The 12,878-nt window shown below is 42.3% G+C and overlaps 1 protein-coding gene across 1 annotated transcript in view; it reads left to right on the top strand.

Annotated features, from left to right (window-relative positions):
- Positions 1–12,878, top strand: part of usp43b (ubiquitin specific peptidase 43b) — a 116,736-nt gene that overhangs the window by 58,959 nt on the left and 44,899 nt on the right. Inside the window, 1 exon segment of the mRNA XM_080446887.1 lies at positions 82–226. Within this exon segment, the coding sequence (XP_080303013.1) occupies positions 82–226 (145 nt within the window).

Here is a 12,878-nt window from a genome sequence, read left to right as displayed (position 1 = left end):
CCACTCCAAAAGGCGAAACCTCCCTTTTATCTCTCTCTCTTGTGTGTATGTGCGTGTGCGTGCGTGCGTGTCCGTGTCTAGGTCATCCTGACTGAGATCTATTCCACGGGGTTCCAGCGTTCTTTCTTTGATGAGGAGGATCTGAACAGCATAGCTGAGAACGACAACGTCTACGCCTTCCAGGCCCCGCCCCTCTACATCAGGGGAGGCTCAACACGAATCTCAGGTAACCCCTAGCAACCACTTCAAAGCATGACCAGCTGTGGCACAGCTACTGTGGACCACACACTGTCTGTTCATTGTAATGTGGCAGCAGGCACTGGCTGGATGGACAGCACCATCACTGCTGTGTCTGTTGTTTAATTTGATCCTGTTCTCTGTAAATTACATTGAAACCTTGAAACTGTATGGAGGAAAAAAACACTGCCTTGGCTTAAAAATACTTAGGAAAGGAGAGTTGCTCATTGCGAGGTGGGGGTTGTGTCCATGTAAGAAAGAGAGCAGTTTTCAAACCACTTTAAAAATTCCAAGGTCTCCAGAATTCTACATTTTAAAAGGCCTTTATTCTTTTGTCTGTAACCTTGTATGAACTGCTACAAATCCAGTTTATTATTTATAATTGCAGTACGTTTCAATGCCTGTTTATTTACCTACTGAAGTGTCCAAGAAAAAGGCACTGAACCCTCACCTGCTCTCTCCTTGTTAGTTGCTCTGCACAAGGATGCCAGAATGTCAGCCCTATTTTATACTTTGTTGTGTGTGTCACGCAGAAGTAGCTGATCTACAAGATCACAATGCGCCATGCCACAATACGCCGCGTTTACCGCAATGCGTTGTGAGCTTGAAGATCTGCTATTTTCCCCAAAAAAAATATTGTTTGAAAGTGTGTGAAAACGTGTCTATAATGACTGATAATAGTGATGCCGGGTTGAAAGTGCTTAGAATTCTAGAGCAGTTTTGGGTCGCACTGGTAAATAACCCAATTTGATTCTGGCTGGAGATCTATGTTGCATGTTCTTCTCCCTCTCTGCCGTCAGTTTCCTGCGTCTCTACCACTCTCTAAATAAAGCAATAACTGCCCCTCCCCCCCCCCCCAAAAGATGAATGGGAGTTCATTGCTTCAATAACGTTAATGACGCGTTTCCCCTGCCTTATTTTGTACCGATGATAAAAGCACTCATCAGAGTAAACAGCTGTACCACTACCGACTGCAGTAAGTTCTGAACACGGTAATGAGCTTGCTTCTAGTATACACAACACAAAAACCAACAAAATTGCCCTTATTTGCTGTAGATAGATGCACTCTTCCGGAAACGTAGAATGTCAGCAGCCCATGGGAAACGTATCGAGGCATGTAAATTCACAGAGACATCTGCAAATTACTTTCCTGCTTTGTAGTCAGACTCAAGCAGCCGGCTGTATGTTTTCAGTGATTTACTACATTTGAAGTTATTTCTTTGCAACCAGTGTGAAAACTTGTAACTGGCACCGCTGTTTTGGATGTGATCGCCTTGCCCCCTCTTTCCGCTGCATTGCTGCCCTCCCTGATCTGGGCTGTAAGGGTTCTCAGCACCATGGCAACATTGCCACACTGGACCTTCTTTCTCTGTGTTCTTCAGACCTTCAAAGTCTCTCTCTTTCTCTTGCTCTCCCTCTCTCTGTCTGTCTGTGTGAGTCTGTGTGTGTGTGTGTGTGTGTGTGTGTGTGTGTGTGTGTGTGTGTGTGTGTGTGTGTGTGTGTGTGTGTGTGTGTGTGTGTGTGTGTGTGTGTGTGTGTGTGTGTGTGTGTGTGTGTGTGTGTGTGTGTCTCTCGCTCTCTTTCTCTCTCTTTCCATCCATCTGTGTGTGTGTGTGTGTGTGTGTGTGTGTGTGTGTGTGTGTGTGTGTCTCTCTCTCTCTCTTGCTCTCTCTCTCGCTCTCTTTCTCTGTCCATCTATCTGCGTGTGTGTGTTTGTGTCTGTCTGTCTGTCTGTCTGTCTGTCTGTCTGTCTGTCTGTCTGTCTGTCTGTCTGTCTGTCTGTCTCTCTCTCTCTCTCTTTCTCTCTCTCTCTCTTTCTCTCTCTCTCTCTCTCTCTCTCTCTCTCTCTCTCTCTCTCTCTCTCTCTCTCTCTCTCTCTCTCTTCTCTCTCTCTCTCTCTCTCTCTCTCTGTGTTGAGACACACAGAGACATGGCTTGGTGCCCTAACATGAGCCTCATGCCTGTCTGTCTGACCTAAGTACAGATGAGAGAGTCCACCCAGGACTCTTATCATGCCTGCTCTGCCTGCTAAGTCTGATAGTGAGACTCCATCTGATTGTGTAGAATGCCTCTTTAAATCACAACAGAATGTCACTGCTCATAAACTTTAACTGCGTCTGCTAATGGAACATACCGTGGTGCAGTCAAATATCAAAATATGATGAGAATGGGTTATAATAAGCAGCCCAGTGCAAAGAACTAAATAAAGATAAGATTAGCTTGTTGTTTTTCTACACACTTTATTCCATTGTACAGAGACACAGAACTCCCATACTACCTTGGTGCTTGGAGCAAATCAATGCACTATGAATCAAACTCTCAGATGAATAAAGGTGTTCCACTAAACTGTTGTAGTGATACAATAATTGGCCCTTTATTATAATTGTTCCTTCTGCCCCCAGAATTAATCTGTGATGCACCAGAAGGTATGGTGCCTCAGGAATGTCACTATTTTAAATTTTTGGTGTTATTTAAAAAAATCGTTGTTTGTTTTTGTTGAACTGCACAAGGCTTCTAATCAGTTATCCACAAAATGGTTTAATAGTAAGTAAATGCTGAATCTAACAGCCTAGACAGATAAAAGCACAGATTACCGAGCTCTCGCCAGGGTCTCATTAGAGCAGCTGGTTCTCTCATTAGCCCTTTCATTTGTAACGGTAACATTAAGGAAAAGGTTATCACCATGGATAATGTCCATATTCGTAGGCCTGGCATGTAATTAGACTGCATGTTAAATGTGCCTCTGTTTAGTGAAAGGCATCTTAAGAGCAGCCTCCTGATTGCCTGGCAGACACAGAGGCTTTCCTTTGTGGTTAATTAAGGTAAAGTAAAGTACACCGGAAATTGTGAATCCATTAAAGCTTAATTGATTTTCTGTAGTACAATGGTGTCACTTTAAAAAGAACAGATCTACAAGCACGTCATGATGTGACATATTTGTATATCAAATGCAACATATTTTTATATCAAAAGAGTCCATAGAGTTATATATTATCTATAGTACGGTCCGGAAATCCCTGGCCTTTCATTTCAACGAAGTTGCTCACCCAGCACTCCTTCCGGATATTCATTATTATGTCATTGTGGTAATAATCGCTGTAATGACACAGAGTTACCATAGGTCTTGCCAAAAAATATTACTGAAATGAACGTTAGACCGTGACTTTAAAGCTCAACAGTACAAATATGTTTCTGAAAACATTTGAGCCTTCCAGGCGGGTCATGGTACTGGGACGCTACCCAATCACTCTGATTGGCTGAGATGTGCACAGCTGCTTTTTCACTAGGAATACATCACCATATGGAAATGACATACTCTCAAAACTCAATTTCAGCTCGTCTTTAAGGCATCTGCTAACCTTTGACCTTCTCAATCTGTACTGAGTAGGTCCTGTAGCACTGACATACAGATGCTGATGATTGTGTGTGAGAGTGGATGTGCTAACTCAAGTACATAATGAGTCACTCCATCTCAATCAGCAGAGGTGCTTTCTGCAGAAACAGAAGATGCAATATGAACATAATAATAGGGTTCTGTTTAAGTAGCGTTATTAAAGAAAGTGGCACAGGCCAAAAGCTTGCAGGCAGCGGATATGGAAATGACTTTAATCTCACGGTGCACAGAAAAGAAAAAGAAAAAGAATAAAAGACTGGAAGAAAAAGACAGCATGCTTATCAAAATTAGGATGAATTGCTTAATTTCAACCACCTCAGGGTTTTTGTTAATGCAGTCTTCACCTCGGTTTGACACCAACAGCAACTTGTGACTTGGATGGCAAGTTGGGAAAATCTGTCATCTGTATATCATCTGTGTGTGTGTGTGTGTGTGTGTGTGTGTGTGTGTGTGTGTGTGTGTGTGTGTGTGTGTGTGTCTGTGTGTGACTGTGTGTGTGTGTGTGTGTGTGTGTGTGTGTGTGTGTGTGTGTGTGCGCGTGCGTGCGTGCGTGCGTGTTTATCCTAGTTACAGTACCTTGTAGCACTAAATTGTTTACTTGACCATTTGCCCTGTCGCTTGTCGACTAGGGCTCACGCCACTTAGACTTGCACTTACTCTTGCAAATCTTGCACTTTGTAAGTCACTCTGTATAAGAGCGTCTGCTAAATGATTAAATTGTCAATTGTGTGTGTACAGTGTGTGTGTGTGTGTGTGTGTATGTGTGTGTGTGTGTGTGCGTGTGTTGGGGGGGGGCTCTGAGTGTTTGTCTCAGGCTTGCTTGCCCTATTTCCATTCGCCTCCTGTCAGTAAGGAGAGTGACTAATTGAGCCCCTGCCCATGGAGGTTTACATTAACTCACCACAATGTTTGAAATCTCATGGTGCTGGTCAAACATTTTATTGGAGATGAAGTGTGTGTGTGTGTGTGTGTGTGTGTGTGGGTGTGGGTGTGGGTGTGCGTGCGTGTGTGCATTTGTGTGTTTGAAATAAGTCTCTTTTAATGGCGTGGACGAAGAGCCGCCATTAATACCGGCCTTTCTTTTTCACACCGAACCAAACAAAGCCGCCTCCATGGGATTTTACAGCACATAGCATGCCAGCATTGCTGAATCAGAGGTGTGACACGCATCAGCGTATGTTTCTCTGTTGGCTTGAGATTTTATACATGTACAACTATTAGCCGACGCATTTATTTAACAAAATGCAGACACAACAGACTGACAGAGTAGACCACAGTCACAGAAGCTCCTGTATTGAAGCATTTTCCATCACTGAGCGCAACATAAAGACTGCTTTTCCAAATAAGTGGAGCATGGTCAAGTATAACCCACTCATATATAACAGAGTTGTTGTTGTTAAAAAGTTCCAAGTATTCCAAAGTTCCAAAACCCATCATAATATAATTTCACCCCCTATCCCTTTCTCTCTTCCTCTCTCTCTCTCTCTCTCTCTCTCTCTCTCTCTCTCTCTCTCCTCTCTCTCTCTCTCTCTCTCTCTCTCTCTCTCTCTCTCCTCTCTCTCTCTCTCTCTCTTTTACACAAACACATGCACCCAAAATAGATGACAGCTGTCAGTAGACTTTATACATTGCCTACGCATCTATTTCACAAAACACAGACTTGAAGTTTTGCTGATTAGAGGATAATTGGTTTAAATCTGTTGTTGCCACTTATAAGGTCAGGACTGACTGTCACAAAATCTAGCTATGAATTCCACAAATCTCTATGTGTGTACAGTGTGTGAGTGTGTATGTGTGACCAAGTAGACTCTGTTTGACCGGGTAGACTTGGAGCCCTGACCCTCAGCTCCATCGACACTGTTCATTGTATATTTTGAGAACCATCAAACCAATTGCCTTCACATTTGGTGTGTGTATTGTTGGCGCACCAAGGGAGTGCAGTTTGAAACTAAATACAACAAAAAAATCTATAAAATAGACGTGAAATTACACGATTGATGGGCACACGAGTGATGGGCCTGTAGACAACGGGTACTGCACTAGTAAAAATGTAAAAGTGTGTAATGTGTGTGTGAGAGAGATAACATGATGTTGATAGATTCATGCGACCAATGCATTTGTGCAATCAGAAATACATAAATTGAAGGATACATTGAAGAGAAGCATGGGGAGTGGTTCAGAAAGGAGAGCGGACCTTAAGAACTTTGCACACTCAATTTTGTGTTGGTAAATCACTTTTTCATCAGAAAAAACACAGGAATCTAAAAATGCCTCTTGTCAGACGGCAATTTCGGATAGGTTTGCATAGAGAATCATGTGTTCATTAAAGAAAATAAATAAATCTGGCTCTGTGTGCAAGAGCCTTTAGACTCCACACCCCTGTCATGCCATGCCGGATGTTCCTTATACACAGACATTGTTTCTATCTCCGCTTCCGGCTGGATGGGAACCGCGAGGTTCCCAGTTCGATCCGGGCTCCTCCAGAGTTAGTGTCGAAGTGTCCTTGAGCAAGACACTGAACCCCTAATTGCTCCCGATGAGCAGGTTGGTGCCTTGCATGGTTTCCTCTGCCATCGGTGTATGAATGTGTGTGTGAATGGGTGAATGTAATGCACAATCTATGTAAAGCGGTTTGGATAAAAGCGCTATATAAATGCACCATTTACCATTTACCATCTGAACAACAAGGCAGAATGATGATGACGCAACAATCCTGCCTTGGACAGGCTTTGTAAAAGGGACTAGAGTGAAAGTTTGATTTTCCTGGGTGGCATTTGATGGTCATGTAAGTAAGATATGAAAGAATAATAAAACAGTTCATCGCCAGATAGTACAGTACAAAGCATCCCGATGTGCAGTTTGCAGCCCTGAAAAAAGTGCTTTTCAAGTGTGACGAGGCCACTGTGAACGTCTCACAGTCTAGCTGGGTCATAAACAGCCAATAGTGGAAAAAGTACTCAAATGTTTTACTTAAGTAAAAGTATCAATACTGCAATGTATAAGTACTCTGTTACAAGTAAAAGTCCAGAATTCAAAATGTTACTTGAGTAAAAGTACAAAAGTATTGGCATCAAATTATACTTAAAGTACCAAAAGTAAAAGTACTCAAATGTTTGAAAATAGCAGATCTACAAGCTCACAGCGCGTCGCTGTGCGGCGCGTTGTGAGCCTGTAGATTGGCTATTTTCAAATAGCGTAGGTATAAAACAGGGCTAAAGTGGTTAATGTATGTTTCATAATATCATAATTTATATCTAAAAAGTAACTAGTAACTAAAGTTTTCAAATAATTGTAGTGGAGTAAAAGTACAATATTTGCCTCTGAGATGTAGTAAAAGTATTGGAAATTGGACTTAGTACTAGTACTACTTAGTTACTTTCCACCACAGCTACCATTGACATGCTCACAAGGGCAACATGATTCTTCTGTCTCCAAGTCATAAAACATCTGTAATGAACTCAGCATGATGTCACAATTGCGCAATTATTCCCTTTGTTTGCAAGCGGTGGCTTTAAAGGAATCTTCTGACTTATGACAGTATCATGTTGTTTGCCAGCAAAGGCTGAGGAACAGATAACTGAGCTGCTTTGTTTGAAGTCTCCATTCTCACATTCCTTGCATTAACACCACAAACAGAGAACAGGCTCCATTGCAGGTGTTTCCCCAAAAATGAGCTCATCCCTTGAGAGATCTCACGGCCTGGGATCTGGCAGCAGTTGATCAACTGTTTATTTTCAAACACACTTTATAGGCGACCAAGCCCAGAGCCTCAAGCTCATTCTTTTTCACCTATAATGTCATGCATGTACCATAATAGTGCCACCAGAAATCATGTGGCTAAAGGACAATTTCTTCATCCATTGCCATGACAGTAATATGCTTTTGTCTCATCCCACTGAGCTTCCACTTGTGGAGCCATCGGCAAGGATTTTACGCATCTGCTTCAGTCTAGCGGCCGGCAAAACAGGGACAGCAGCACCCTAGGTGTAACCCTCACCGATGTGGAACACTTATTTGATGAAACCCCAATAATGAGAGTGGGCTCACACGCAAATCGGTCACTATCTAGGTCAGCAGTCGCTGTTTGGCAGGGTGCTCTGTGTGGAGAATTCTCTTGTGACACAACACAACGCATTGTGGACTATTTTCTGCGTGTGATGCCGTCGTACGACAAGGTGTAAATCGGGCTTCATTCTCTCTCTCCAACACATATAAACTTCAAAGCATTTTTGCTATTTTTGCGTGACACCATTGTACGACAAAGTATAAAACAGGGCTTACGTTGGTTAATCAGAATAATCGATTTAGTGTAAAAAATACATTTTACAAACACGCTCCTCGTTCATTGATTAATCGGATAAGTAATTGATAGTTGCAGTCTCTCTTTCTCTCCACCACATGACCTGATAAGGTCAGTACACAGTTGTGTGTGGTGGGTTGAAGCTTCTAATACAGACACTGTAGGGCCGTTGCTCACAGTGCGTTCTAAGCTGTGGTCGTATAGTGAGTCATATATTTAGACCAGTGATTCCCTACCTTTTTAAATTCAAGGACCCCCAATTTGATATGCATTAGATCGTAGACCCCCATTTGATGTCTTTTCGGAGAGTGGACAACTGCAAACAAAATTATGGACTCTCTTTTATTTGTCACAGTACATTTGCTCATATGTGAAATTTGTCCTCTGCAATGCATTTACCCATCCAAACTATTAGAAGCACCCTTAGGGGTCCATTTGGTTCAATTTGTTCCTGGACCCTTACGTTGTGTGTACCAGTAGTTTAGACATTGACTTATTGTTTATTGACTATAACCAACCACTATATTGTGTGTGTGTGTGTGTGTGTGTGTGTGTGTGTGTGTGTGTGTGTGTGTGTGTGTGTGTGTGTGTGTGTGTGTGTGTGTGTGTGTGTGTGTGTGTGTGTGTGTGTGTGTGTGTGTGTGTGTGTGTGTGTGTGTGTGTGTCTCTCTCTCTCTCTCTCTCTCTGGATGACAACTGCTTATTTTGTTCATCTTGTGTTTAGAATAACACTAATTACCATTTATTTTGTGGCAACCAGGGTTACAATTTTCTTTTTATAAACTGTGGTCTTACATACAGTAGTGTGAGAATGCTTGAACTTCCTGTTTTACAAAATACAATTTTCATTACTTTACTACATAATCGGTGAAAGACAACTATTGTGAAAGATTAGTAAACTAGTAAGAATAAGTAGTCGTCAAACCCCTAGTACTGTATATACTGTAAGCCTCTTTTTGTGTGTATGCAAAGCGCATGAATGTGATTCCAGTAGAGGGATTCAGCAGAGCTCTGCAGTGGTGGTTTGGCTGCATGGTGTGGTTGTCTGTAGAGTATGTCTCTCCAGAGGTTAGAGGTGTTTAATTATGGGCTTCCACGTAGTCTGGCTGTGTTTAGTCTGGTTCATCCACTTCTCTGTGGCGGTTGGAGAATTGAAAATGAAAGGAGGCTGAAAGCCCCTGGAGTCTAGGGGAGTGACAGCCTCTGCAGCCTCTTGCTTACACATAAGACGTTTATACACAGACCCAGCTTCCTGGCGCAGCAGAACCAGGTCTGATGTCTGTGTAAAGATGTCGAGTTGGAAAGATGGTGGGTTAAAATAAGATGGATATGGCCCAGCTCAATGCCTAGAACAGCTGGAGTTGACCTGATGTTGGTACTGTGTAAATTAGAGCTGGCTCGGTTAAGTAGACCTGGCCCAGTGTTGGTTCTGTGTAAAGTAGTGCTGACCCAGTGATTGTTCTGTGTTAAGTAGACCTGGCCCAGTGTTGGTTCTGTGTAAAGTAGTGCTGACCCAGTGATTATTCTGTGTAAAGTAAAGCTGACCCAGTCATTATTCTGTGTAAAGTAGTGCTGACCCAGTGATTGTTCTGTGTTAAGTAGACCTGGCCCAGTGTTGGTTCTGTGTAAAGTAGTGCTGACCCAGTGATTGTTCTGTGTTAAGTAGACCTGGCCCAGTGTTGGTTCTGTGTAAAGTAGTGCTGACCCAGTGATTGTTCTGTGTTAAGTAGACCTGGCCCAGTGTTGGTTCTGTGTAAAGTAGTGCTGACCCAGTGATTATTCTGTGTAAAGTAAAGCTGACCCAGTCATTATTCTGTGTAAAGTAGTGCTGACCCAGTGATTATTCTGTGTTAAGTAAAGCTGACCCAGTCATTATTCTGTGTAAAGTAGTGCTGACCCAGTGATTATTCTGTGTAAAGTAGTGCTGACCCAGTGATTATTCTGTGTTAAGTAAAGCTGACCCAGTGATTAGTCTGTGTTAAGTAAAGCTGACCCAGTGATTATTCTGTGTTAAGTAAAGCTGACCCAGTGATTATTCTGTGTTAAGTAAAGCTGACCCAGTGATTAGTCTGTGTTAAGTAAAGCTGACCCAGTGATTATTCTGTGTTAAGTAAAGCTGACCCAGTCATTATTCTGTGTAAAGTAGTCCTGGCCCAGTGTTGGTTCTGTGTAAAATAAATTACCCTGTGTTGGTTCGGTATATACAGTAGGAAAGCTGGCCTGATGTTGGTTCTGTATAAAGTAAAGCTGGCCTGGTGTTGGTTTTGTATACAATAAAGCCGACCTGGTGTTGGTTGTGTGTGAAGTAGAGCTAGAGAAATCTAGACAATCCCGTGGAATATTATATAGTTAACATACAGTATACTGATATGTTGAATAAATGTGTTCTGAACAGTTACAAACTATTTTCCATCGCTAGTTCTCTGGAAATTTCTCAGGCTCAGTGGTCAGGCTCACGCCGTTACAGCAGATGAGCGTCTCTCTCTGTCCTCTTTAGAGAGAACCAAAACTATTGATCTAGATGAAGTTACTGATTAATTAGCAAAGATGAAATGAACATAGATACATTTCATTTAGACACTTCAGCTCAGAAATAACCAGACCGTAATGAACCATTAACCATTTATTACCATATAGCTGTTACCATATGTGCAATGATATTGCATCCAAGTTTGGCGGTGTGACTCTGCTCATGTGATATTACAGATTCCTGCGCAAACATGTCACAGATCATTCCATCACAACCCCCAGAGCAGAGCATTCAATTCAATTCAATTAAAGTGTCAAATCACAAAGTTGTCTCAACACTTTACGTGTAGAGAAGAGACCCGACAATCCCACCCTGAGCAAGCAATTTGCGACAGTGGCAACGAAAAACTCCCTCTTAACTGGGAGAAAACGTCAGGCAGACCCTAGGCTCTAGGGTGGCGGCCTTCTGCCTCGACCGTGTCGGGGGAAGAGAGAGAGGGAGAGACAGAGGAGAGACAGAAAGCATGAAACATAAACACAGTTTAACATAACATTGAACCTTCAATGCATAATTAAACAACCACAACATAGTACAATCCAAAAACGCAGTACAATACACAGAATCATAGAACCACAGAGTACAATACACAGAATCATAGAACCACAGTACAACACAGAATCAACCTATAGAACCACAGTACAATACACAGAATCAACCAATAACAATATGAACTAAAAGCCACAGGGAGGAGGCCGGGGAGGTGGAGGGAATTTGAAAACCTACAGCTGTACAACCGGCACTGACAGCCACGCACATAGAATGAACAGAGAACAGAGGCTGCTTAAATGAACCGCCTGAGATGCACTGTGGGTATGAGGGCGTGAGTGAGTTAGCTTGTAGCAAATGAGAATGACAAGGGGTTGAACGTATGCCTTAAAGGAGTACAACTAAATAAGCTTTTTAGCGAATGGGGGGGTACGGGGAGTATGAATGAAGTATATAAACATTCTGCCTTCCGTGTCTACATGAACTAACGTTTACACTGAATTTCATTTAGACACTTCAGCTCAGAAATAACCAGACCGTAATGAACCATTAACCATTTATTACCATATAGCTGTTACCATATGTGCAATGATATTGCATCCAAGTTTGGCGGTGTGACTCTGCTCATGTGATATTACAGATTCCTGTGCAAACATGTCACAGATCATTCCATCACAACCCCCCAACACGCGCTCACTTGCAGTGAGCAATACAGAGCCACACCTTAACCTATATGAGAATGTTTATCAGTTAAAGCATCAAAGTGACGCACTTCATTTAATCCATTTGATATAAATGAATATATTACATGAATTAACTATGCGAGTGTCAGCGCTGACACATTTCCTTTAAATGCATACGATGATGCCCTTCACATCTAAAAGCCGACATTCTGCGCTGCAGCGACTATTAGATGCACATTTGGCAAAACACAACTGTGTTCTGATAAAGGAAATAACTATGAAAGCGCTGACAAATTTCCTTTAAATGCATACGATGATGCCCTTCACATCTAAAGCCGACATTCTGCGCTGCAGCAACTATTAGATGCACATTTGGCAAAACACAACTGTGTTCTGATGTTAAAGGAAATAAACTATGAAATTATGAATAACTATGTGTATAGACAGACGGTACTGTCTAATTCCTTCTATATGATGGCAGCCATGCGAAACCCTTTAGGCAAGTCCCGCTCGCCTGAACGGTGACCTGATATAGAAGGAATACACCAAGTGTATAGACAGACGGTACTGTCTAATTCCTTCTATATGATGGCAGCCATGCGAACCCTTTAGGCAAGTCCCGCTCGCTGAACGGTGACCTGATATAGAAGGAATACGCTATATTTCTAGTGACGACCAATACCTTAGTTTAACCGTGCCTACCACCACGTGAGGTATTCGTGAACCAGACACGACCGATACCTTGGGTTAAATGTGTCTACCTACCACCACGGGGTATTCGTGAACCAGACACGACCGATACCTTGGGTTAAATGTGTCTACCTACCACCACATGAGGTATTCGTGAACCAGACACGACCGATACCTTGGGTTAAATGTGTCTACCAACCTAAACCACTGAGAATATGAAGACCAACTATACTATGAAGTTACCATAACATCATAATACCACACTATAGCGTACGTGAGATCATAATACGACAAAGCTATAGTGTTTTACCTGACCCCCAACCTGCGCTCTGGCAGGAGCACATACTTAACATGACATCAATTATGCAACTCCTGATTAATTTCATAATTGATCATACATTTACACTCGTAGCTTTTTGAGCTGCGAGAATTTCATCCGTATTTAACGGATATAACGTTCATAAGTAGCAGATGACCAACGACCCATGGCTTTCCGTGTGAATGATGGAACCAAAGATGATGCTGAGTTGCAGCACCGATCCGAAAGGAGTGAACAAC

The sequence above is a fragment of the Gymnoscopelus braueri genome, assembly GCF_963280865.1.
Source record: "Gymnoscopelus braueri genome assembly, chromosome: 13".
NCBI classification, from domain to species: Eukaryota; Metazoa; Chordata; class Actinopteri; order Myctophiformes; family Myctophidae; genus Gymnoscopelus; species Gymnoscopelus braueri.
Note: the sequence above shows the minus strand (reverse complement) of the source record. Positions and strands in the feature narration are given on the sequence as shown.